At 43.5% G+C, this 27,935-nt stretch overlaps 1 protein-coding gene across 8 annotated transcripts in view; it reads left to right on the top strand.

The window, feature by feature from the left end:
• PRKN (parkin RBR E3 ubiquitin protein ligase) overlaps window positions 1–27,935 on the top strand; it is a 1,234,790-nt gene that overhangs the window by 1,027,687 nt on the left and 179,168 nt on the right. For all 8 annotated transcript variants that reach the window (XM_024996692.2, XM_024996689.2, XM_024996685.2 and 5 more), the window contains one exon: window positions 9,431–9,580. In XM_024996692.2, the coding sequence (XP_024852460.1) occupies window positions 9,431–9,580 (150 nt within the window). The remainder of the gene's footprint in view (window positions 1–9,430; window positions 9,581–27,935) is intronic.

The following is a 27,935-nucleotide window of genomic DNA, read 5'->3' as shown; positions in this document are numbered from 1 at the left end:
CCATTTCCTTCTCCAATGCATGAAAGTGAAAGTGAAGGCACTCAGTCGTGTCCGACTCTTCGAGACCCCATGAACTGTAGCCCACCAGGCTCCTCCATCCATGGGATTTTCCAGGCAAGAGTACTGGAGTGGTTAGTTCTATTTATAAATGCTATTCAACAGTGATAAGTAAAAAAGCCCTAGGAAATAACACAAGTCGTATCAAAGGGTCGGTGACTGTCCCTCCACCCCGTGCTGCCCATTCACCAGTTTCCGTGTGTTTTACACTCGGTGAGTACTAACATTCCGCTCTGTTTCGTGCTAATTTGTCACCGCTCTCCAATAAGTATACAGTAGGCTTCTTTCCGTGCACTCTCAACTTTGTGCCAGTAAGTGGTTGAAAGGAATCTGTAAATGTGGGTCATGCCTTGAAAAGAACTGCACAGTGACCTCTGCTAATGACATACCCAGGGCTTCCCAGAGGTGGCGCAGTGGTAAAGAACCTGCCTGCGGAGGCAGGAGACCGGGCTTCAGTCCCTGGGTCCAGAAGAGCCTGGGGGAGGAAATGGACACTGGCTCCAGTGTTCTTGCCTGGAAAATTCCATGGACAAAGGAGCCTGGAGAGGCTACGTAGTATGGGGCTGCAGAGTCAGATTGTTTCCTTAGGACATTAAACTGTCTTGAATGCTAGTACATTCTTGGTCCAGGTCAAATGTTTTTCTTACAAATTTCACAATGTTGAAAAAAAATGCATTCAGTAAATGTAGGTAAATTCAATGTAAATGTAGTAAATTCAAACCCTGTATGTACTTTTTAACCAGAAATTACCAGATATACAAGCTAAAATATTTGTCTTCCTTTAGAAAAGGAATTGTTTCCCCAAATGCTCCTAGAGTGTATTGTAAATAGATTGAATGTAATAAAGTCATTTTTATAAATCCCTTAGTTAATAAATGGAAAGAGGAGCATAATTTATACATTCTGTCAGAATTTGAGACTGTGACAGATGTAGTCAGCAAGCCCTGTTAAAGTGTTATTGCACTTTGTCCATAGGTTAACTTCTTCCTAGAAAAAGTATTATCGTAGCAGTAAAATTGCTCAACTAAATTAAATAGACAGCTGATCTGTTATCAAATCAGAAAATAGCTAATTACTTAACCATTTATTTAAAATAGGAAAATAATTCACATAGGTAAAACCATCCTATCCCACTCTTATTAATTCCCATTGTCATTGACTATTTTATTAGAGTTCCTTAATTAAGAATGTAGTTAAATTTCATTCATTTATTCTACAGCTATTAATTGTGCAACACCTATGGTCAAGACATTGTGATGAATTCAGGAGTACAGCTCCGTGAAGGAGACGAGGGAGTGAGGAGGGTCTACAGGAAGGTGTGAGGGGCTGGGGCGCGCAGCTCCCATGACTCACAAGACGCAACAACCAAAGACCTCTGCGAGGACACCGCCCCACGCTGAGCAGAGATTCACTCAGAAAAGTAAAGGAAAAGAGAAAGTCCAGTTGGAAGGAGAGTAACAGAGTTAGGAGATGGCAGGAACCGAGCCCTTATATTTTTGAACACTCCCCCAGAACTGAAGAAGAAACTATAGGGCCATTAAGAGCTACTCGGAATCCTTCTTCCTCCTAAAACTTCAGAACAAATTTCATGTAAAGGAGGGCAACAGAAAGAAACAATTAAAATCCCAATAGAAGAGAAAAAAGGTCAAATCCCACAGAGTTTCTGAGGAGGCAGAGAGGAGAACAGAATAGTGTCCTGAGAGACATGAGTGCTTAGCAACCGGTCCTATCCACCAGTCAGGTGTAAACCAAAAGAACTACTCCAAAGGGAATTAATATACTAAGAAATTTGGAGAAGGAAATGACAACCCAGTCTAGTACTCTTGCCTGGAAAATTCCATGGATGGAGGAGCCTGGTAGGCTATAGTCCATGGGGTCGCAAAGAGTCGGGCAGGACTGAGCAACTTCACTGGTTCAGTTCAGTTCAGTTCAGTCGCTCAGTCGTGTCTGACTATTTGCGACCCCATGAATTGCAGCACGCCAGGCCTCCCTGTCCATCACCAACTCCTGGAGTTTACTCAAACTCATGTCCATTGAGTCGATGACACCATCCAGCCATCTCATCCTCTGTCGTCCCCTTCTCCTCCTGCCTTCAATCTTTCCCAGCATCACGGTCTTTCCCAATGAGTCAGTTCTTCACATCAGGTGGCCAAAGTATTGGAGTTTCAGCTTCAGCATCAGTCCTTTCAATGAATATTCAGGACTGATCTCCTTTAGAATGGACTGGTTGGATCTCCTTGCAGTCCAAGGGACTCTCAAGAATCTTCTCCAACACCACAGTTCAAAAGCATCAATTCTTCGGCACTCAGCTTTCTTTATAGTCCAACTCTAACATCCATTCATGACTATTGGAAAAACCGTAGCTTTGACTAGATAGACCTTTGTTGGCAAAGTAATGTCTCTGCTTTTGAATATGTTGTCTAGGTTAGTCATAACTTTTCTTCCAAGGAGCAGGTGTCTTTTAATTTCATGGCTGCAGTCACCATCTGCAGTGATTTTGGAGCCCAGAAAAATAAAGTTAGCCACTGTTTCCACTGTTGCCCATCTATTTCCCATGAAGTGATGGGACCAGATGCCATGATCTTAGTTTTCTGAATGTTGAGTTTTAAGCCAACTTTTTCACTCTCCTCTTTTACTTTCATCAAGAGGCTCTTTAGTTGTTCTTTGCTTTCTGCCATAAAGGTGGTGTCATCTGCATATGTGAGGTATTGATATTTCTCCTGGCAATCTTGAGTCCAGCTTGTGCTTCTTCCAGCCCAGCGTTTCTCATGATGTACTCTGCATAGAAGTTAAATAAGCAGGGTGACAATATACAGCCTTGACGTACTCCTTTTCCTATTTGGAACCAGTCTGTTGTTCCATGTCCAGTTCTAACTGTTGCTTCCTGACCTGCATATAGGTTTCTCAAGAGGCAGGTCAGGTGGTCTGGTATTCCCATCTCTTTCAGAATTTTCTACAGTGTGTTTGTATTAAGAAATTACACAAGTGCAGATAAATAACAGGAGATATTGTCTTAAGAGAAATAGAAAGTGGAAAGAAAGAAAATTCTTTAAAATGAAAATCAAGTAAGATGAACTGTATTTGGGCTTCCCAGGTAGCTCAGTGGTAAAGAATCTGCCTGCCGATGTAGGGTATGCCAGAGATGGGGGTTCAGTCCCTAGGTGGGGAATATCCTCAGGAGGAGGAAATGGCAACCCACTCCAGTGTTCTTGCCTGGACAGTCCCATGGCCAGGGGGAGCCTGGCGAGTCCATAGGGTTGCAGAGAATGAGACACAACTGAGCACTGTATTTACCAACTTCTAAATGAGTTTAGAGAAGTTGACCAACTTAGAAGTTGGATAAAGAAAATCTAATATATGTATGCTAGAAAGCCCATGAGAAAAACATCAAAGCAAGAGAATGGAGCAAATACTAAAAAATTAAATTCAGTACAACTTTCCTGACATAGAATGTGTGTGAAAATTGACCAGAAAATGACCAGCACCAAGACGTGTGCTGTGCTGTGCTGAGTCCTGTCAGTCGAGTCCGACTCCGTGCGACCCCGTGGAGTGTAGCCCGCCAGGCTCCTCTGTCCGTGGACTTCTCCAGGCAAGAATACTGAAGTGGGTTGCCAAGCCTTCCTCCAGGGGATCTTCCCAACCCAGGGACTGAACCCACTTCTGTGACTCCTGCACTGCAGGCGATTTCTTTACTGCTGGGCCACTAGAGAAGTCTCACCAAGACATATTCTAATAAAATTACTAGACTCTAAAGAAAAAGAAATCCTTTGGGCATCTGGGCAAAAAAGATCAATTTACTCATAAAGGAAAAAAAAGATCAGATCATCATCAGGCTTGCCCATAACACTTTACATCAGAACACAGAGTAAGACATTTAAGATACTTGCGGGGGGGAAAAGGTGAACCCGGGACTCAGCCAGCCAAACTCATGCTCAAGAACAAAGGCCCCGAATCATTTGTCACTGAGCAAGAATTCAGTGAATATTTTTCCAGTGACATATTCCCAAGGAATTAGAGAACCAACTTAAAACCACCAGAATTGCTGGTCAGACATCAACATGAGGGCTGGCAGTGAGCTAAGTGTGTAGAGTTACTATAACATGACAATTAGATTACATGACATGTTACTATAACATGACAATTAGAAAGAAGGGGTAGTATGAAATGGCCCTATGTTTCAGCAGTTAGATACACTATTATTGTTAGAAATATTCAGCAGGAGAATGGGTAGATCACATGGAAATATATTTGAAGTTTTTAGTAATCATATTCGTGGTGATAATATTATTACTGTTTTGAAATCACGGTGCATACAAGGTAAGCTGAAGCTAATGTGCTATTGTGAATATGATAATCCTACCATTCTCTTTTTTTCTTTTTTAAACTTTTTATTTTGTGTTGAGGTATAGCCAATTAATAATTTTGTGATGGTTTCAGGTGAACAGCAAAGGGACTGTCATACATATACATATATCCATTCTCCCCAAACTCCCCTCGCATCCAGGCGGTCACGTAACATTGAGAAGTTTCCTATGCTACACAGTAGGTTCTTGTTCATGATCCGTTTTAAATACAGCAGTGTGTACATGTCCATCCCGAACTCCCTAACTGTCCCTTCTCCCCAGCAACCATAAGTTCATTCTCTAAGTCTGTGAGTCTCTTTCTGTTCTGTGAGTCCATTTGCATGATTTCTTTTAGATTCCACATATAAGGGATGTCATGCGATATTTCTCCCTCTCTGACTTACTTCACTCAATATGGCAATTCCTAGGTCCATCACGTTTCTGCATATGTATTATTTCATTCTTTTTTGTGGCTGAGTAATATTCCATTGTATATATGTATCACATCTCTATCATTCTCTGTGTTCTTGATAGCCAGTGGTGGGGAGGGGGTGAAAAGGAAGATACAGATGTAAAATTGAAAATGTTAAGTAAAAACTCTATAGTTTGGAAATAGCTACCATTTTAGCAAATTCAAGTCTGCTGCTGCTGCTGCTAAGTCGCTTTAGTCATGTCCGACTCTGTGTGACCCCATGGACGGCAGCCCACCAGGCTCCCCAGTCCCTGGGATTCTCCAGGCAAGAACACTGGAGTGGGTTGCCATTTCCTTCTCCAATGCATGAAAGTGAAAAGTGAAAGTGAAGTTGCTCAGTCGTGTCCGACTCTTCGCGACCCCATGGACTGCAGCTCACCAGGCTCCTCCATCCATGGGATTTTCCAGGCAACAGTACTGGAGTGGGGTGCCATTGCCTTCTCTGAAATTCAAGTCTACAAAATAAAATTATTAGCTGTACTACCCAGGCTGTACATTAGCTCCCCGGGGTGTAACCATTTTGTAAAACTGAAATTTTGTACCCATTTTGCATAGGCCAAGACAGAAATTTTCACAGTCCAGTGGTACAGAGCTGAGCAGAGGGATTCAATAAACACTTACTGGAATCATTCACAGTGATATGAGGGGATGTCATGTGCCAAAGCCAAAGCGGGGCCGGAGGCTTCCTCATACAAGTCTGAGCAACCCCCACCTGGCTTCAAGCCAACTTCGTGTCTGCTCTGCACTTGCCACTGAGTGTCGCTGCGGAGAAGCAGGCACTCTACTGACCGGCCTGCTCGAGATTCAGTCTCAGACCCCAGATGGGCTGTTGTTCAGTCACTAAGTCGTGTCTGACTCTTTGCGACTCCATGGACTGCAGCACACCAGGCTCCCATGTCCTTCACTATTTTCCAGAATTGGCTCAGATTCATGTCCACTGAGTCAGTGATGCTATCTAACCATCTCATCCTCTGTTGCCCACTTTGCTGTCCTTTGGTCTTCAATCTTTCCCAAAGAGTCAGCTCTGTGCATCAGGTTCAGCTTCAGCATCAGTCCTTCCAATGAATATCCAGGGTTAATCTCCTTTAGGATTGACTGGTTTGACCTCCTTGCAGCCCAAGGGACACTCAAGAGTCTTTTCCAGCACCACAATTCGAAAGCATCAATTCTTCAGTGCTCAGCTTTTCTTTAAGGTTCAACGCTCACATCATGGGCTGTTAGTGCCCAGCAACAATCCTGACTATCCCTTCCTTCCCCTTTCTCATTCACACCTTTCCTTCTCTTCTCAAATTCCCCAAGCCTCCCTTGTCCACACCTGGGCCCCAGCACGCAGCCTTCCTCCCCTCCAAGACCACCCCTCTTCTCATCCTTCAGCTCCCATTGCGTGACCTGCTCATGGGCACCACCAAGTGCCCCTCTCCCACTCATGCCCTTCAGCATACTAGCACCCTGCCATTACAGAGGTCTCCCATTTTCAAAAAACTCTTTCCAGTCCCACAGCCCCTCCAGCTGCTCTCCTCCGTCTCTGCTGCCCTTTCGGCCAAACTCCTAGAAAGAAGTGTCCGTGCTCACCTCTTGGAATCTGTCTCCTCCAATTCTCTCTTGACTCCACCCCCATAAGGCTTTTGGCTCCATGCCTCCAATAAGTCATGGCTCCTGTCAAGATTGCAACAGCATCTCCATTTTTAAGTCCAGCCAGCTTCCAGATAAAGTGGTTTATTTGCAGCCTTTGACATAATTTGTCATGACACATACACCCTCCTTGAAACATTGTGTTCCCTTGGCTTCCAGAACTCGCTCATTCTTCTCATTTTCCACCTGCCTAGTAGACTGCTTCATCTCAGTCTCCTTTAGTGGCTCCATCTCAGCCTCCACAAAGGGCAGAGAGTCTCTTCCGGTCTTGGGGCTGCTGAGATGACACAGAGTCTGACTGTCAAACCAGACGTACAAGAATCATAGATGGAGCCCAGTGTCACGCTTTACTGATAACTTCAAGGATGCTGGCAATGATGAAACACAGACGAAATCAAGGAAGCCCACATCATTTAACACAGCGACTGTGTTTAACAAAGCCCAGGTCCTTTCTCAGCATATTGGCACATACTCTAGGCAAGAGCCAATGTGTCAGGTCTCCAGGAAGCCCACAGAACGATCTCTAACACAAAACCTCTCAGGTATACAAACTGTCTCACCATTCACCACCTGATGAAATGTCTCCATTCACCCCTTAACAACTGCATAGCTTATGACATTTTCAGAGAGCCTTACTTTATGCATTCACATATTCTAGTTTGTTCACTGTAAGCAAACCTAGATCAAGTGTTTCCGCTAAATGCATTCTATAGATGAGAACTCTCTTCTAGCTAATGCCATTGTATATAAGTAATATTAGCATATTTACAAGGGGACTTGACCAATCCATCTTTCTCTTTCTGATGAGGTCAGAAATATGAGAAAATGGATAGTTGCCCTGATGCTAATCCTCTCCTTTTCAGCTCTGGGTGCACCCATGACTTTAAAACTGGTGTCTACAACCTACAATTTTCTCCTAAATTCCAAAGCCATCCGTTCAGTTAGGCACTCAACATTTTGACTTAGCTGTGTCAGAGGTTAACAAACTGAATAGATCACAACAGAAATAACGATTCCTTTTCTCAACTCTCTAAACACACACACACACACACCCCTTTCTCCCATGTCCCCCCATCTCATTGAGCCTCCCCCATGCTCCCCCGTCCTCTCTCCTTGGGGGACAAACATTATATCCTGCTTGATTCCTTTTCCTCTCACGTCACATATCCAATCCGCCTCAAAATATCTGCCATTTCTACCTTCAAAGTACATGCAGAGCTCAACCACTGATCCATCGTCACTCCCACGGCTGCCTTCCTGGTTCAGACCACCACCATCTCTCCATGGACCTCACTGAAACCACCTCCGACCTGCATCTCTGCTTCCTGCCTCCACCCTTGTCCCCGAGAGTCTACGCTGAGCACATTGGCCAGATGGCTGTCTTTAAGAGATTAGTCAAATTGTGTCATCCACAGCTCCACAGTCTCCAGTGGTTCCCGTATCTCTCAGAATAAAAGGCAGAATTCTTCTGGCGGCCTTCAGGGATCTATACATCCTGGACCCCCATGAACTCTCTGGCTCGTCTACTATTGTCTGCCCCACCCGCACACACACACCCATTCACTACTTCAGACACACTGGCCCCTCTGCGGGACCTCCAACAATCTGAGCACGCTGCAGCCCCTACACCTTTATCATGCTCTGTATTCAGCCTGGAAACTCGTTTCCCCCGGGTGGCACCTGGCTTGCCTTTCTAATCTCCTTCAGATGTTGGCTTAAACGAACCTTTTTTGTAAGGGATTCCCTGATCACCTCTCTAAAACTGTCATTCACGTCTTCCCCTGAATCTGTCTCTGGTTTTTTATTCTCCTCCCCACTTATCACCATCTGACATGCTATACAGTTTGACCTTTCTGTATTTCCTGTTCTAGACTTTTGGATGAGAGTAAAGATGCCCTTTTGTTCAGGGCGGTAGCCCAGCAGTCACAGAGGTGTCTGGCACATAGTAGGTGCTCAATAAATGTTGCACAAATTAACTCATTGTGGAGCAGATCGATCTGAGTTGAGCTGAGTTTAGAGGAGCATATGATCAAATAATGCAAGGAGAACAGTGACTTAGGGCTGTGATAAGGAAGGCTTTGGACGATGGCCTGTGCTGTTTGAATCTTATTCTGCAGGCTGGAGGAATCGTCAAAGTGAACTGAGCCAAGCAACAGCACAAAGAAATGAAGTCAGGGGTAAAAGAAATCATGCTTTAAGAATAAGAATAATGTGAAAGGAAAATTTTGTTCTTGAACATTAGTCTTTCTTCGTCAGAGTGAATATGCTCACTGATATTGTGTGGGCTGCTAACAATTACCAGAGGTGGAACACTGACGCCTTTTTTCAAAATGGTTTTAAAAACTGATAGATCCCCGAATAGAGGCATGATGACATACCATCTGATGAGATTGAGAGTGATTCCCTATGAGTGTCCATAACTTGAAGTATGGATGCGGTCCCTAAAATTTGTATGAAAAAGTCTATTAAATGCTGCTGGTAACAGTATTAAGTGAGGTAACTGGATAGCATCACTGACTCAGTCAATGGACATGCATTTAGGCAAGCTCCAGGAGATGGTAAGGGACAGGGAGGCCTGGCGAGCCGCTGTCCGTGGGGTCGCAAAGAGCCTGACGCGACTGAGCGACTCAACAACAAAGTCGTATTCCAAAAATCCGAGCTTCGAAAAAACATTGCTGGAGGACAGATTTCTAGAAACACAAAGAATAAATGCCTCATCTATCTCTTTTGTAAGTTGGGACTCGGATTCTCTAGGTTGGACCATACCTTATCCACCCCACCCACCCCTCCCCTGCAGTTGTTATGGAAGTGGATCCACACGAAAACGCCCCCAAACCACCAAATAGTAGCATTTCGGTAAAACGTGAGTGCCTGTAGCTCTTCGCATCTGTGCTGTCTCTTTGAAAAGCTGGTTTTCTTTTTGCAGTACAACCGGTACCAGCAGTACGGGGCGGAAGAGTGCGTGCTGCAGCTAGGGGGCGTGCTCTGCCCCGGCCCGGGCTGCGGGGCGGGGCTGCTTCCAGAACCGGGCCAGCGGAAGGTCTCCTGCGAGCCGGGCCATGGCCTGGGCTGCGGGGTGAGTACCAGCCACACCCCCGGTGTGGACTCTGTGTGTGTGTGTTTGCTTTGCGAAATTGGCTCGGTTGGCGCTTTATTTTCATTTTCCATTTGGACTCAGATAGCTTTGGCCTGATTTTTTAATTTTCATTTTATTTTCATTTTCCATTTGGACTCAGATATCTTTGACCTGATGTAAAAACTAAAACTAACCTGATGTAAAAACAAAACTATTTCAATTAACAGAATCCCGTATATAATGAGGGGAGGTAAGATTTTCTGCTTTGATAGCTATCAGTGTTTAAGACGTGAAATCACTCGGTCAGCCTTTTAAACTTTTCTTCCGGTGCTCAGATAATTCAGAGCAAAAATGATTTCTTCAGAGGTAGCATCGAGTCGACAGGAGTGAAGGAGAAAGAGAATTCCACCTCTTAGCATGATTGTGTTAGCTACGTTGCTGGCCTAAGTATTTCAAGAAATAAAAATGAAGATTAATATGGAAAACTTGAAATGTTATCGGGTGGTAAAAATCACTTTAAATCGAGATGAGCAAAACTTAATGGGGCCTCTTAGGGAAGCAGAAAGAGAAGCATGGAAAATGTTTGTTCTAAGAGGTCAAACCAATATGACCTAGACGGCATCTTGAACGGGTCCACGGATGCGAGCTGACGGTGAAGGGGTGAGGGAAGCATAACTCAAAGGCAAATAGGCTGGCTAAATTATAGGCTGAAATGACAAATGGATAATAATCCTGGTATTAAATTTCATGCCGGCCAGAAAAGGAAGAAGTGTATGTGCTTATAAAATGCTGTTGAATTGTGATGGGAGAGCGTTCCTTTTAAAATTGCAGCTTCGTGAGGAGCTTTGTTGGAAGGAGGAGTGTGGATGGATGGCAGAGGCATATCACCCAGGCCTCATTGGGGCTGTGCCGCCTGAGTTACCTGTGCATAAATTGGCATCTGTCATCCTTGGTAGAGCGCCCCGCCGGTCATGCAGTGGGGCTCACCAAGCTCTGGGCTGAGTGATAAAGCAGAGCAAGTGGACGTTGAAAAATAATGAGATACCATGATGCGTAAGCAGAAAGAAATACTTCTGGGCTAATGGCGATTTCATTAGGATGAAAACTCACATCATGTCTGCCAGCCTTAGAAATTATGGAAATCAAACCCTGCTTCCCAGCCTTAGTCATCATCATTTACTGTATAATCTGCATCGGCTGCATGTGGCCCAAGCAAGCTGCCAAGTTCTGGGATCAGAGTTTCCAGCAAATGTTTTCTTTTAGATTGAGTTGCAATAGCCATTAACTAATGGTCCGGTTCTATCTGTGCTTCTACCTAATAATTGTTCCTATTGTTGCATTGTCTAAAGCTGGGGAGTTCTTTTGGCCCGTCTTCTGCATTCACTGTTCATCTTGAACAGTTTTGAAGGTTTATGTAATTTTAAGATTTGAACGTCTTTCTCTTCCCTTTTTTCCACAATGTGATATTCTAAGTAACACACACATTTGAACTCCAAATTACGGAAAATTACCTTGGAAATGAATTGAATTGCTTTAATATCTTTGGGTTAAGAGAGTTTAGGGGCAAACCTTACCTAAAGGAGAATGACTATCTTCAGGATATTTCTTTGGAACATCTAGGTAATGTGTTTTATCTTTATTTATTCTGTTTTGTTATGGGGAAGGGGCATTCTTGTTGGTTTGTGTATTACTTATCTGTTGCTACATAACAAATAACCCCAAATTTTAGCCTTTTCATTAATAAACATCTTTTATCTCACAGCTTCTGAGGGTCAGGAATCCCTAAGTAGCTTAGCTGTGTGGTTCTAGCTCAGGGTCTCATGAGGTTGGAGTCAAGCTCAGTTGTAGTTAACCCAAGACTTGACTGGGGCTGGCAGACCCACTGCAAAAATGGCTCGACCCATGATTCTTAGCCAGAAATGCCTCAGTTCCTCACTGGCTGCTGACCACAGTTCTCATTACACACCCCTTTTCTTAGGCTACTTGTCCCCAGAATGGTAGCTAGCTTACCCAGAGCAAATGATCCAAGGGACAGAGCAAAGACAAAGCCGTGGTGAGTTGCTCTCCGAGGCTGTGCTCCATCACGGCTGCTTTGTTCCTGTGGTTAGCACTGAGTAGAAGTTCCAGCCCACCCACAAAGCAAAGGGAAAACTAAGCTCCATCCTGAAGGAAAGGTGTCAGGGAATTCAGGGATATATTTTGAACCACCACTGTCTACAATCTGAAGAAGTTGAATAAAGAGCAAAGAGAAATGATTTTCTGAAACATCTAACTTGATGCTTTCTTTGTCCTCCCCACCTTTTTGCCCCAATCCCTGTAAGCTTCTTCAGGCTGATATCAGTTCCCATTGCTTTAGCTTTTCAGAAGAGATCAGTTGACATCATCATTGCTCTTTTTTCTTCAAATCTTCAACTTTCACAAAAGCATGTTAACCCAACTTACATGCCTTAGGGATTCTGTAGTGCTTAAAAAGGAGATTAGGTTGTATGACTTAGGTCCAAATCTTGGCTTCCTCAACTACCAGTGATCTTAATCTTTCTGTGCCTCAGTCTCCTCACTTTAAAACAGAGTGTATTACAATGGCCCTCTATAAGGCTCCTCTGTCCATGGAATTCTCCAGGCAAGAGTACTGGAGTGGGTTGCCATTCCCTTCTCCAAAGGATTCTTCCCAACCCAGGGATTGAACCAGTGTCTCCTACGTCTCCTGCATCGAGAGGCGGGTTCTTTACCACCAGCACCACCTGGAAAGCCCTTATAAGGCCGTTATGAATGTTAAAGGAGCTGACGGGTGTAACAGCACATGGCATAAAGTATGTATGTATTTAATATTTAATCAAAAGCTTAATCAGTATTTATCAGAAGCTCACCTAAAAGACCTAATTAAATATTCAAGGAAAATTAACAACAGGGTGTTTGTTTGATCCTCTCTTCCAGATATTCTAGAATATTCCCCTCTGAATCAAGCTAGACGCAGCAGGGAATTAGGTACCCAGGCCTCGCTGTTTTAGCCCTTCAAAGAATTGCTTTGGCTTTTCTTGCACAGTAATTTGGTGTCATTTGTTTATACTGCGGTCATTATACAGATGACTCAACGCTTGTGGCTCCGGACATCCGAGTGGGCTTTTCTGTGAGGGACCATGGTGCCCATTCCAGATTCATTATGCTTGTCCTGGGAAAAGTTGACCCTGCTAATGGTCCCCCTTGAAAGCTGACTGCTGGAAAACCTAGAGCCACATTTGTGGGGTGTCTACAGCAGAGAAATGGGCCACTAACAGGATGGGTTTGGAAGCTTATTTCTTGGCTTGACTTCTTTTTCTTCCCTTTTTCCTGGTATATGCTGTTTGGCTGTGATTTGTGCACCCTTGTAAGCTGCCAGTCTTTTCTGGATGTAAGGGTGGTAATGGAAAGCTGTTGTGTGAAAGAAACCGTGGCTAGTTTATGTTGACTGTTATGTTGTCTGTCTGTTATGAAACAGCAGGGCCCAATAAGTAGAAGTTAGAGGAAGCGGAATCAGAGGGGTCTGCTCAGGGTTTGCTGTAGCACCATGGACAGTGGCCACAAAGCGGACTGCCCCCAGAGCAGGGGGTGCCTCACGCTACACGGTGCTCAGGGAAAGGAGCTGACGGCAAGCTGTGCAAGCCTCAGAGTCTCGGGCGTGCTTCTTAGGCTGTAGCTTCAAAGTTTATCGTAAGGTATCCGCGAATCCACCTGTACTTAATTTGTCCTCAACTGTCAACTCTTATTATGTGGGGCTTGATGTTACAAAAAGGATCTCATGCATAAAAAAAGGTTGAAAACCAAATTCCCTGTCATTCACAGAATTGAAGAATTCAGCCTTCCAGGGACATAGTGAGGTGGACCCACATGGACTCACAGTTTTAGAGCTGAGACACACCTCTGTGCTGATCTCCAGACAGGACAGTTCTAATCTTCCCATCAGTCAGCCCACCACCACATGCCTGGATGGTCCCTGCTACCTCCCTGATCGCTGTTGTACACAGCTTCCATGTGAAGGCACAAGCTTCAGTATTGTGATTGTCTTTGACTTCTTTAAATGAGTGCTCAGGCTAGTACTTATGACTTCTATATGCAAGCATATAGGACTGCTGCTGCTGCTGCTGCTGCTAAGTCGCTTCAGTCGTGTCCGACTCTGTGCGACCCCATAGATGGCAGCCCACCAGGCTCCCCCATCTCTGGGATTCTCCAGGCAAGAACACTGGAGTGGGTTGCCATTTCCTTCTCCAATGCACAAAAGTGAAAAGTCAAAGTGAAGTCGCTTAGTCGTTCCCGATTCTTAGCAACCCCATGGACTGCAGCCTACCAGGCTCCTCTGTCCATGGGATTTTCCAGGCAAGAGTACTGGAGTGGGGTGCCATTGCCTTCTCCGGCATGTAGTACTACTCACTGGAAAGTCAGATTAGCTGATCCTTGGCTCTCCTAAGTCACTGGCTTAACTGTTACCCAGAGAGCACTGAACATTAGCTAATGAATATAAGAATTTCCACTTAAATGATAATGTCAGTCCACCCAGGAAAGGCCTGATAGATGTGTGATGGTTATAGCAAAATTTCTACCATTATTAAAGAATGACTGGAGCTTAAGCACTCCCTCTTAGGGTCCGAGTTGAAGTGTTAGACTTGTTTCATGCTTTCATATTCCTGTCCTCAGCCTTGATCTTGTTCTCAGTAAGAACGTGTATTTAGAGCTCAGCATTCTTTGAGTGAATGAATGAATATTAAATGTAGAAGTAATATGAATACACTTTTATTTTCAAATACTAATCATTATGTACCCCAATATTAGAATCGCTTACCTTGCCTCAACAAGAATCTCTTCAAAAAACATAAAATACGCAGTGTTTTAGTTATATGTGTAATACATCATTTAGAACACCAAAGTATACTAACTTCAGAGATCCACAAAAAGTCAATTAGGAACCTGAAAATCCTCCAAAAATTGCAGTTTATTTGCCCTATCGAAGACCTCACCACCAAATGAAGAATTCAGGGCATTCTGATAAAGAAAATGTCTTGGTCTTGGGAGCACTGATATTTTCCTTTTGACAAGCACAGAATATTTTTACATGGATAGACAGAACTCAACAAGGATATGTTTGGGGATCAAATAGCCTGACCTCACTCTCTGCCAACGCTTGATCATATTTTCACTACTGCACATAAAAATATTAATTGATTTCCTGAGGAATTCATGTAATGCATTATTCTTTCTCTGGCCTTATTGCTATTCATCAGAACTATCTCACTAACTTTGATGGCGCCGATGTAAAATGTTGATATGTTTAATGCTAGAAAACAGCAACAAAATATGGAATACATTATACTCACTGACCTGGGGATACAAAAAGCTATGGCAATCAAACCTCGCAAGTTTTCTATCAGCAAAACATCTTTATTTTATTTGATGGTATTTTGGGATATTATACATCTGAGAGATAATTTCTTAAAATAATACTATGAATTTAATGAAGAGTTTTCTGTTTTGAATTAGAAATACAGGGATAAGATTTAACAATGGGGGGGAAAAAACTCTTATGCATTTAAATGTAAACCAGAGATCTAAAAAAAAAAAAATCATTAAGCCAACCATTAGTTAAGGAAATTAAATAGAATTTCTTAAGGCGTCCGAGAGACTCTCCCTCCTTTGATGAGTAGCATGTGTGGCTTTGAGGTGGATTGCTCGAGGAAGCGGAGCATCCGTCTCGGGCTCCTCACTTGCACAGATACCCTCCACACCCTCTTACCCAAGTTTACATTCTTGCACTGTCTTCCTTGACGAGAGTCTCAAAAATTGTAGAACCTTAAGTTACAAAGGCTTCATTAAAACTGAATCTAGACTTCAATGAGGACAGGGTAGACTTGCTGTGTGCCCAGAAATCCTTGCAGAAGCTACTTATAACAATAGCATTCATATATTGATGAAGATTTTGGTTAGAGTCTAAGCCTCCTATTTTAGCCCTTATATAGGAAACGAGTCTATGTAGACAAATGGGGATAACTATTCCTTCATTCAGAGATCTAATTATTGATTTTAAAAGTAACTAGATGGGGAGCCCTTTTTTCAGTATGTGGGACTCAGAAATAGAAGGTCAAGAGATGGCCAATATTTAATAAAGAAAATGGTTACTTTTTCCATTCTTTAAAGAATTTTATAAAAATACAAAATGTAATTAAATTGCCTCAAGTATTTTGAAAACTGTATAGAAAATCTCCCTTTTTCCGAAGGAAAATAGAGATTAAAACCTAGACTCCATATATGTGTGGTTTATGTCATAATGCTTTCCAGGAGACACCAAAAAGCACAGGTAGGTATTTTTCATTCTGCCTAAATGTGGGTTTGTTGGGGTTAAGCTCCAGGCTATCATCTCACCTTGCTAGCCTCAACTCTATGGCCTCTTCAACATGTAGAGCATGGAATCAAATCTTTTTGACACATTATTTTTGATATACGGGATGTTCTTTATCAGAGAGTATTTTTAAAAGAAAGATAACATTATGAAATGTCAGAAATATGCATGACATGTTTATTTGACAGGTGTCCAAGAATCTAATTTAAGCTCTAAGATTGGCTCATTTGCAGAGTGGAAATTAGTCTTGCTAGACTTTCTGCTTGTGAGCCAGCTTGAAGTGCAAAGACAGAAAGCTCTGGAGAGTATTTATTTTAATTAAAGAAACTGTTCATAAACATACAAACAAGTTTTGCATACCATTCCTCTGGAAAACATTTAGCAATTGGCAAATGTTCCTAGAAAGTATTCTGCAGTCTGAAATAGAAATATATATTTTCTAATCCAACATAGATCAGTGACCTTTCCACATGTCTTTAGCTATTTTTTGTTTAAAATAAGTGTGAAATAATTATACTCTTTCAAAACAGTAAGCTCTATCTCTTTGAATAATGTGTTGTGCGTGCATGTGTGTGTGTGTGTGTGTGTGTATGTGTGTGTGTGTGTGCGCAGTCGTGTCTGTCTCTTTGTGACCCCCATGGACTGTAGCCACCAGGCTCCTCTGTCCACGGGATTTTCCAGGCAAGAATACTGGAGTGGGTTGCCATTTCCTTCTCCAGGAGATTTTCTTGACTCAGAGATCAAACCTGTGTCTCTTGCATCTCTTGCATTGGCAGGCGGATTGTTTATCAGTTTGCCACCTGGGAAGCCTAGGAAATCAATTTTGTGGCAGATTGAATAGAAAAACCCTCTTTAGCTCTACCAGCTACAGGAGTGGAGAAGGCAATGGCACCCCGCTCCAGTACTCTCGCCTGGAAAATCCCGTGGACTGAGGAGCCTGGTAGGCTGCAGTCCATGGGGTTGGTAAGAGTCGGGAACGACTAAGCGACTTCACTTTGACTTTTCACTTTCATCCATTGGAGAAGGAAATGGCAACCCACTCCAGTTTTCTTGCCTGGAGAATCCCAGGGACGGGGGAGCCTGGTGGGCTGCCGTCTATGGGGTCGCACAGAGTCGGACACGACTGAAGTGACTTAGCAGTAGCAGCTACAGGAGAGCTCAGAACATTCCAGAAAACAGGCTTCTATGAAGATAACATAGTTTCTGTGTATTCATTTTGATCCTGCCCTCACTTCAGTCTAGGGCAAGGCTGTCTAATATGGTAACCACAGGCCACAAGTGACTGTTTAAAATTAAATCAAATTTAAAATTAGGTTTCTCAGTCACAACAGCTACATTTTAAGTATTCAATGGCCACATACAGCCTCCAGCTACTGGACTAGACCTAGGCCATGCAGACAGAGTGTGTTTTCATCAATATCACAGAAAGTTCAGTGGGGCAGAGAAAAGGGCTGTAAGATATCACCCTAGTAGAAGCATTCACAAGCTCAGAGATGCCTGTGTCTCAAACAAATTGAAGTTTGACCCCTTCAATTCTAGTTAAGAAGAAAAATCTTTCTAGAAATTAAAGTTTCCTAAGTTAAAAAAAAAAAAATGTACAGCAGTGTTTTCCAAAGTGACCCTTATTCAGTGTGGGTCCAAGGGATGTTATGTACCAGGAGGATGGTTGGAACCCGGGACAGAGAGCCTGGGCCAAGAGCAGTGATCAGAGAGCTTGGATGCCCACGGTTGCTGTTGCTGTTGTTCAGTAGCGCAGTCATGTCCGACTCTGCAACCCCATGGACTGCAGCCCGCCAGGTTTCCCTGTCCTTCATATCTCCTGGGGTGTGTTCAAGTTCACATCCATTGAGTTGGTGATGCTGTCTAACCATCTCATCCTCTGCTGCCCTCTTCTCCTTTGGCCTTCAATCTTTCCCAGCATCAGGGTCTTTTCCAATGAGTCAGCTCTTCACATCCAGTGGCCAAAGTATTGGAGCTTCAGCTTCAGCATCAGTCCTTCCAATACATGCAGTAAAATCCATTAAACAGGGCTTTTTTCTGTTGGACTTAAAGCTTTCATTATGCAAACATGCCTATGCCTGAACAAGGGGAATACCACAGCAGCCTTCCCTAAGTTCTTTCAAGCAAGAACTGCCTTTTGGGTGGTCCATCTTATACGACAGGTGTCTCATAGAGCAGCTTGACTCAGGGAATCAAATCCCTTGCTTTATCTGAATAGTAAGCTTACCACAGTACTCTTGGGAAGGAGCTAGTGAAACCCAAGGATCAGAACATTAAGTATTCAACATTTTCCTCTTTGCAGAGGACTAAAAAAGCATGATTTTTTTAAATGATATACCATATTTGTATTAGAGGTATTTATCTTATAGTGAAACCTCTTTATTCTTAAACTGCTATTGATATATAATTTTATGGATTTAACATACATAGAGAGGATAGGGTGAAATTTTATGATAGTGTGTGATTAGCAGCATATTTTCAAATGATTCCTATTAAATGAACAAGGGAGATTTTTGAGCTTCATAGAATAAAGGATATTATGGTAAAATACATACGTATGTTCCTATAGTGGGTATCAGTGTATGTCAATCTCATAAAACGTTAACTGCATAGGACACTGTGGTCATGACAAAGGAGTCACAGGGGTTTTTAAATTTTATTTTACTGAAGTGTAGATGATTTACAGTGTTGTCTTGGTTTCTAGTATACAGCAAAGTGATTCTGTCACATACATGTGTTTTTTTTCATATTCTTTCCCATTCTGGTTTCTGTTGTGGTCGTCGTTCTGGCTTTCTTACACGGTCAGGAATTGCTACACAAGTGGTCGCACCAGCGTGAGCCTGGGCCACGCCCCGCTGTAACTGCCCTGGTGGGGCCACCCTGACAAGGGGCACGCTGGAGCTCCCTGCTGGCATCCCAAAAGGTGGTCCTGTCTTCCCTGTCCTTCCCAGAGCCCACCGGGGTTTCTGGGGGTGGAGAGCTCTGCTGCATCTCACTACACTCATTATTTTTCACATCCTCTCCCCACTATCTCAGGCCTTCTCTCACTGGGGAGTAGAAGCCTCCCAGAGGCATATTCTGTCCTGCTCTTTCAGACTTGCCTCCAGCCCTCCTTTCTCATTAGGGTCTCTGCTGAGCACTCCCGAAACAGCTAGTTCCTCCTGTATATTCATCCAGGCCAGCCCTCCCTGTGCGCTGGTTTTTCTCAATTTCCCTCCATGCTACCTTTAGAAAATGGCCTCACAGATCTGACACTGTTCATCTAGCCCATGGTTACCCTCTGTGGTTCGCGTCTCATCTTTCATGCTGTTATATACACTGCAGATTATGGAATGCGATTATCACAGCAGCTTTCTTTGTTCTCTCGTCGTTCCTTTTTTAATACTATTTTTGATTGTGGTAAAATATACACAATATAAAATTCGCCTTTGATAACCATTTTAAAGTATACAGTTCAGCAGCATCAATTATTCATAATGTTGGATAACCATCTCCACTATTTCCAAAGTTTTGTATCACCCCAAACAGAAGCTCTGTTCCTATTCAGTTCAGTCGCTCAGTCGTGTCCAACTCTTTGCGACCCCATGAACCGCAGCACACCAGGCCTCCCTGTCCATCACCAACTCCCAGAGTCTATCCAAACCCATGTCCATCGAGTCGGTGATGCCACCCAGCCATCTCATCCTCTGTCACCCCCTTCTCCTGCCCCCAATCCCTCCCAGCATCAGGGTCTTTTCCAGTGAGTCAACTCTTCGCATGAGATGGCCAAGTATTGGAGTTTCAGCTTTAGCATCAGTCCTTCCAGTGAACACCCAGGACTGATCTGCTTTAGGATGGACTGGTTGGATCTTCTTGCAGTCCAAGGGACTCTTGAGTCTTCTCCAACACCACAGTTCTGTTCCTATTAGGCAATAATTAATTCCCCATCCCTCCCAGCCCCTGGTCACCTCTAATCTTGCTGTCTCTATGAACCTGACTATCCTAGATATATCATGTAAGTGGAGTCATAGAAATATTTTGTCCTTTGGTATCTGGCTTAGCATAATGTCTGTCACTTAGCATCATGTTTTCAAGCGTCATGCAGCGTGTGTCAGAGTTTCACTCCTTCCCGTTGGTGAGTAATAGCTCATTGTACACGTATACCCTGTTTTGTTCCTCGCATTCCTTTTTAGCATTTATTCAGCCACAGTAGTCCTTCATCTCCCTGGAGCAAAAGTCAGGCAGGTTCTCTGACTCTTAGCCACTTATAAGTGAAAGAAAGTCTTAGAGACATTTTATGTTGTATATTCATACTGTCAATTCATTAAAAGTGGCTTTTGTCAAAAAAAAAATATACTCGATGTAACACTGAATCTTCTGCCCTGGCTGCCAAGGCCCAGCCCTTTGCCCCATGCCTGCGTGCACTTGGCCGGGAAGTCCAAGTGGGCTGACGTGACTCACCTGGTTGCTCTGAGTGTTCATCAGCTTCTACCTGTTCCATTGACTTTTTATTCATCTCAGGTTAAGGTTGACAGGACACAATAATAGCTGATTATTCACTTTATTCCTCTGAAAAGTGTCTACATCATCAATCTGCAGGTCCAGGGTTTTTAATTCCAGTGCTTAAAATTGTTTGCCTTGAATAATTGCCTACATTAGTGCCTATAGGGTTTCAGCCCCATTACAGAATCATCTGTCCAGACCGAAGTCCCCCACCCTGACTTGAGTAGCAAAACCCTATCCCTGTTCCCGTCAGCATAACAGAAATGTGTTTCTGCCAAAAATATAGCTCGTGAACATAATTGCAAAGGTTTGTCAAGGTAAGCGTGGAGGATATTCCTTATAGTACTGTTTTGTAGTAGACAAGAACTTGGAAGCAGTCAAATTGTCAATAATATCGTAGTGTTTAAGTACTTTTTGATCTATGGATACAATAAAGTACAATATCTTGTTTAAAAGGAGCTTTCTTGGTGGCTCAGTGGTACAGAATCTGCCTATAATGCAGGAGACCCAAGTTCAATCCCTGGGTTGGGAAGATTCCCTGGAGAAGGGAATGGCAACCCACTCCAGTATTCTTGCTTAGAGAATTCCATGGACAGAGGAGCCTGGCAGGCCACAGCCCATGAGGTCATAAAGAGTCAGACACGAATGAGCGACTGAACCACCACTACCACCTGTTTAAAAAATACGATCATTCTGCATGCTGATATGAAACAATTTTTAATACTCAGAATTAAGAGGAAAGAGCAGGAAAAAGAAGGTCAATACTCATAAACATATAAAATATTTCCTGAAAAGAGTTCAACAGACCATTAAAGTAGTTGCCTTTGGATAGAAAAAGTGGGGATATAGAGAAGGAAGCTTTTATTAATACTTTTCAGTTTATAACTTTCTGTAATGTTTGCGGTTTCTAAACATGTAGATATGTTACTTTTACTTTTTATAACATAAGGGATTTTCTTAGTTTATAAGCTACTTTTTTTTATTAATCAAGCTTTTATTTTTTAAAAAGCTAGCCATGTTATTTGTTAAAAATAAAAGCAAAGCAAAGTGAACTGTAATTAAATTGGTTAGAATTTTATACCATTTCAGACATGGTGTTTCTCTGGGGTTAGACTGAGAAAGAAGGAAACAGGTCTGCCACTGCCAGAGGTCAAGGGCATGAAAGCCGAATGGTGAGGTCCAGGGGCTGTTCACTCCAAGGGGCTGGCAAGGCAGGTGGTCCATTCTTTCAGACATTTACTTGGCATGGAGCACGCTGTCTTGTCATACTGATTTAATTGAATGACATGTTTAAGAAAAATGCAAGTAAAGTCTGCTAGGAAATTTAATTTGCAGTCTCAAAATTAGTTCTAAGAAGCATGTCCCCAGAAGCTTTGAACAGCCAAATGCAAATAAGTGAATTTCAATTTTTGTGTAGTTCTAAATAGTTTGAGCAGTTCCTGCAGTATAGGAAAATATATTCCGATGGCCTTTTGCACATACCTGTATTCTAGGAATTCTATTCTTGCAGCGTGTTTTATTGCTGACTTTTGTTCATCTTCTCTTTTTTGTTTACACCTATTTTCAGTACAATTTAGACAGAGTTCAAGATGGCCCAAGAAAAACAAGGACTCGGCACTGCTGTATCACGCATTTTCCCCTGCTTGTCAAACATTCTGTTGTAAAGGCTGTCTGTAAATTATTAGATCGGTTCCCTACAAACTCCTGGAAGGGAACAGGGCTTTTCCTGGTTAAAGACAAGTCAGCCCTGTTGTCAGTAGTCCGCAAGCGTCTGTAACAGACCCAGAAACCAAGTGCTGCTTGGATCCGGAGAAAGGCACTCAGCCTTCCTCCTCACCTGCCTTGCCTTTCAGTGGCCCCAGGATGCTGACAGGGGAGGGCCTCGGTATTTCACCTTTTAAGCACTGAATGAATGAAGCTAACAGTAAATCCTTGAAGGCTCCCCCAGGGCAAACCTAACCCGGCCCAGCCTGACTTTGAGTCCCACCTTCCCTGGGAATTGGTGGCCCCTAGGATGGGTATACCTGGCAGAACCACCTGAGCCTGTGACACAGGCCTTTGTCCAGCGGTCCATCTACAAGTTTCTAGAGTATGAGATTTCCCTGGTGGTCCCGTGGCTAAGGCTATGCTTTCACGGCAGGAGCCACAGATTCCATCCCTGGTCAGGGAACTAAGACCCCCAAATGCCAGATGGTCAAAAAAATTAAAAACTTTATAATGTGAACAAAGTATATGATTTTTTTTACATTAATTTTATTTAAGGATTTTTTTTTTCCCCAAGGTTTAAGACTACAAGCCTACGGGTAAGGCCTAGGCCAAATGTGGACGCTTCACCCCATCTATCTGCTCTTGACCCAGGGGTAGGAGAAGAATAGAAACAAGAAGGAAGGCTTTCTGAGGGCGAGCACGCTCTCTGATGCACTCTAGGAAATAATGTCAAGTGGACCTGTTACCGCGCTTCCAAAAGGAAAGCAATTTTCTTCCTCCTTTCTTTAGAAGCAGGCCCACAAAGCCCGTTTCCTTCCCCAACCCGTGCTGCCCGCCACTCTCTTTTAGAAAGAAATCATAGTGTTTCTTCACAAAGCCTTGTTGGTTATTGTCCAGCGTGCAGTGACTGTCTGGGAATTTGATGTCCAGTGAGGTGTTTTTTTCCCAGCTCCTCTCAAGGTATTAGTGCTAAGCTGGCAGGTCCTTAATACAAAGAAAGACTGAATTAGCTATTCCTGAGGTTACCTCCACACACAGAGCCTAGTCCTCGTCACCTATTTCTAAGCAGTCCTTAAGTGAATTACTGGATGCGAACGTTTTATATCACCTCTTTTCTCTCTGAGAACTCGAAGCATTGTTCTTTACGGATGCAAGCCTGCCTAGTGGCACCACCTGATGATTTGGAGGAAGTTAGTCTGTAGCAGAAATAAGATGGAATTTTACCTGCTGGATTTTTAACAAATGCGAAGTGATTGGAATGGATGCCTTCTAGAAAAGAAATCCCAAGAAAAGAGTCATTTATCAACCTTCTTTAGACCATTCGCGTAAATGTTTTACATGTAAACAGAGCATAGAAAGCCAAGCTGTATTCAGAAGATGGCTGGTATTTGGAAAGAAAGAAATCCAATCTGACCCAGCTTCTGAGAGTCTCCTTTATGCGAGGACAAGGCTGGGCTTTTGTATGAGCCGTATTGTATTATTGTAAAGTGCAGGAGCCGCTTAATCAATAAGAAAAGTTGGGGTAGAATGTTCGGATTAAAGAGATAAGATCTTTGTTAGACTAAATCAATTGAGCCAGAACCTCCCATAGTGAGCTGAATGGAAATATCTTCATGTTACAAATGTACCAGAGATTTTTAAAAGGTCTCAAAATCGGTATTTGGAGACTGTGTGGCTATGTGTATTTTCAGTTTGCCGTTCTGGAGAAACCGAAGATTGTTTTTGTAAGAGTTTGGAAAAGCACTAAACTTCCATAATATGCATGGTTTTGATCAACATTTACTGGGGTATGCTTTTAATATTCTGAGCTCCATTTTAAAAGTCATTGGTACTAGAATCAATGGACAAGGACACAGATTATCCCAGAAAGTTAAGAAAATAAGCAGCCTGAAACCTACTCTAAAGGCTGTTCGCCTTCACTCTGTACCCAGGACTGCTTGCTGCTGCAGCTGGACCCTGGGCACCCAGCTTCCCACCCACCGAGCTGGGTGACCTGTCCGGTGACTGTTAGAATCTGTGTGGGTGTCCACAGGCTGTTGACAGCCTTGACTTCCCTCCTGATTTTCATCATCCCCCTTTCCTGCTAATTTGGTTGTTTTTTCAAGTATTCTCCTTTTGGGGAGGTGACTCCATTTCTGGTCAGAAGGGACTCCCGAGTCGTCTAAGCCCGTCCTACTACTGCTGTGACCCTTACGAGGCAGGGTCTGGGAAGAAAACCACATCCTTCCTGTGCACTTAACTGCGTGGCTTAGTTAATCAGCTCAAAAGCCAGTCTGTTGTTGGACTGAGCGTTATGTGAAAGGATATGTTTCCTTTTTGTTTAACCCGATTGGATTGGACTTTCTGACTCTCCAGCCAAAATCTGTTAACTGGTGCATGAAAACTGGTTCATTTCTCTGAAATGACTAAAGGAATTCATCCACTAACAGACTCTGGGCAGATGACCCCAAAAGAGGCTCTTGATAAGGACTTTCCAAAAGCAGACCAAGTCACCTTCGGGTAACATCCCGTGGTTACATCCCGAAGCCTTCAGATGGCCTCATTCCTGTGGTACTGACGGCCGAGCATGGTGGCCACATTTCAACCAGGGCTAAGGGGGATGGGGAAGGGGAGGGCATGTTACTCCTAAGGCCAGGTCCAGAGGAGGCACATGGCACATGCCGACCCACATCCCAAGGAGAGGAGTTAGCTACATGGCCATGTGGCCCGCCCCAAAGGCACATGACCGGCCCCATGTGGCCAGCTGAAGTTATTATCAATCCTAAGAAGGAAAACCGCAGAGAGGTAGGGGAGGATAATGTTTGGTCTCTGCCACACTACCATACGTCCTGTCCTTACCCAAATACCGTCCACTTCTTTTCATTCACAGATCTCTGAGTTTTCATGCAGGAAAAGAAAAACTGAGTGGAACGCTGCAGCCTCTTTATTTCTAACAGGACTGAATACCCGCTTCGTGATCTTTTCTTTCAACAGTATGTCTTTCACTTTATGAATTCCAAAGCATGAAAATTAGACCTCTAGCTCTCAATAAGACCCACTAAATTGCATTCACCGCCTGACTTCGAAAGGTGTGGCCACCATAACCTTCTGAATTTGTGCAGATGAATAGAGTTAGCATTCGGTAGGGCCACAAGCTGAGAGTAGAGGAGCACCGTTCTAGAAAATTCTCTCGTTGGACCGAAGCTTTCACCTGCTGATCTTTTTGTTCTAATTTTACATACAAATGCACTGCTTAACCGTGTAGAACCAAACAGACCACAGATGAAAGCTTTTGGAGTTACAAATTGAATATGAGATTTCACGTAGCACTTGGAGTAATGACAGCTTCTGATTTACATTTCTAACAGCCGTCCTAGGAGTTTTAGCTTTTGTTCTTCTCCTGCAATCACTAGAAATCATGCTGTTTTCAGCAACTAAGCTATGCTAATAAGAACCATGCACCAGGGGGGGAAAAATCAATATATCCTTCTTTATATTTAAAATAAGTCAGCAGTACTTACACGGGAAAGTTCTTTATTTATTGCAAATAAGTGAATTGATTGTCCGCTGTGTCTGTGGCATGGCACTGGGCACTCGGCACAGGGAGGCGAGGACAGTACAGTGCTGAGAAGCCGGTTATCTGGCGGGAAGACAAGATGCCCGGTGGGAAGTGGCACACCCACACGGCAGTGCAGGTTCATGCCAAGTAAGGTGCCACAGAAACCCAGAAAAGTCACGGGTTTCTAACCCAGCCCCATGTCACCTTGAACATCGCACGTTTTAACACGTGTCCCATTGCTTGCCTGTGTGTGCCTGCTCAGTCGTGTCTGACCCTTTGTGACCCCATGGAGTGTAGCCCGCCAGGCTCCTCTGTCCATGGGATTCTCCAGGCAAGAATACTGGCGTGGGTTGCTGTGCCCTCCTCCAGGGGATCTTCTCGAGTCAGGGATCGAACCTGCGTGTCTTGCGTCTCCAGCGTTGGCAGGCAGGTTGTTTCCCACTGTGCCATCCGGGAGGCCCCACTGCCTGCTTCCTTCCCATCCGTTTACCCCTCGTTTTCTGCAGGGCCCTGGTAGGGGGAGCAGGGCTGCAGTCTGTTGATTTTTGTGTCCTCAGCATCCAGCAGGGTATCTAACACCCGCATAGTAGTTCACTGAATTAAACAATGCGAGAGGAAGGCTTTGAACTGTTGCGAGTGGGGGGCTTCATCAGGACCTGAGAGGATGGAGAGATCTTGCCTAATGGAGACCGGGAAGTATTCTAGGCGTAAGGCTCTGACCCGGCGTGGAGGTAGGGAAGGGGCCGGGAGTACTGAGCTGGTGACCAGGAGGCACCAGGGATCACAGTTGTCACGGAGAAGATGCAGAAGGAAAGCGAGGAAAGCGCTCGATTGGCCACAACTGCCGCGGTTGCCTTGGGAGAACTGACTGGTTGCCTGTGGTGGACTGTCCTCAGGCTTCCGTTCTCTGATTCCAGTGCCTGGACTCTTCGCTTCGGGTTTGTTTATGTAGCTTAGAGAGGCGTTAGCGCCCCCTCAGTCTGTCGAACACCCTCCTTGTTTAATTCCCTTCATGTCACCAAGTTCATTTTGACGAGTAACCCTCCTAAACACCTTGTGAAATGGATATTGCCACTTATCTTTTTTTTTTTTTTTACCCATACAGATTTTTCAGGAATTATTTTAGGGATTCTAATTTTGCAATATTAACTTCATTTGAGGTCGGACTGAGGAAGAACTAGGTCACTCTTTTAATTTAGAGATTATTTAGAACTTGCTTGAATCACAGCCACTTTCTGTGTAATGTTTAATAGGTAATGTGTAATAATAATTGTAATGCAATGTGTGTGCCATAATATTTACTCATCTGTCTTATGCCGTAGCATAGTTTGCTGCCTTTTATCTACAAACAAGTGCTTAATGTTTAATAATCTCTAGTATGAACTATTCTTCTTTGTTTCCTTGCCATCACCATGGTATGCATGTATGAGAGCATTTCATACTTAGGTCCCTCAAGTAGAAACACTGCCAGCTGGGAATCGTGAAAGATTTTTAACATTTGAGAAACGGAGCGAGTGGCAGGGGGTGGACCGTGCCAGGCCCCCTTTCTACTCAGATATCTCAGCATCTACACACTTAGTGAACAAAAGAAAGTCAGACACGTAGCAGGAAGTTTTCCAAGACTCTGAAGCCGGAGAAGAACCTTGACATGAGATGTCAGCCATATTACCATACAATCATGTCCCTTCTGTAATCCCCATTTGTTTCCATTTAGCAAGAGTGTGTTTTCCTAAACAAATTTATTTTGAAAATACAAAACTAAGTGAAAAGCTCAAACTCATTTAAAACAATCCTATCCTAGATATTTTAAATGTCTCAGAACTGATTGGTATCAGTGTATTGGGTATCACGGCCCATCTTGGACATCATTTTTCTATTCCCTGAGCAGATTAGGTGCACACACACACACACACACACCACACACACAGACACCACACAGTCATATCCACACCACACACACACACACACACACTCACATCCACACCACACACACCCCCCCCCCACAGTCATATCCACACTGCACACACACAAATATACACCCATGTTTCACAAAGTGGATCCGGAAGTAAATTTCCTACAGTTTCATAATGGGAAAGTTATTTGTCCACTTACATGAACCCTGAATCTTTTGAATTCTAACTTTAATGCTATTATTTCCCTAGATGTTTGCACACAACCCAGTGTTTCAAGGCCAGATTTCCTGTAAGTGGAAGCATTTTGCATGTATATTTTTAAAATAGATCTAATCAGAGTGAAAACTTCTA

The sequence above is a fragment of the Bos taurus genome, chromosome 9 (genome assembly GCF_002263795.3).
Source record: "Bos taurus isolate L1 Dominette 01449 registration number 42190680 breed Hereford chromosome 9, ARS-UCD2.0, whole genome shotgun sequence".
Taxonomy (NCBI): domain Eukaryota; kingdom Metazoa; phylum Chordata; class Mammalia; order Artiodactyla; family Bovidae; genus Bos; species Bos taurus.
The sequence above is the reverse complement of the archived record's forward strand: the minus strand, read 5'-3'. Positions and strand labels throughout refer to the sequence as shown.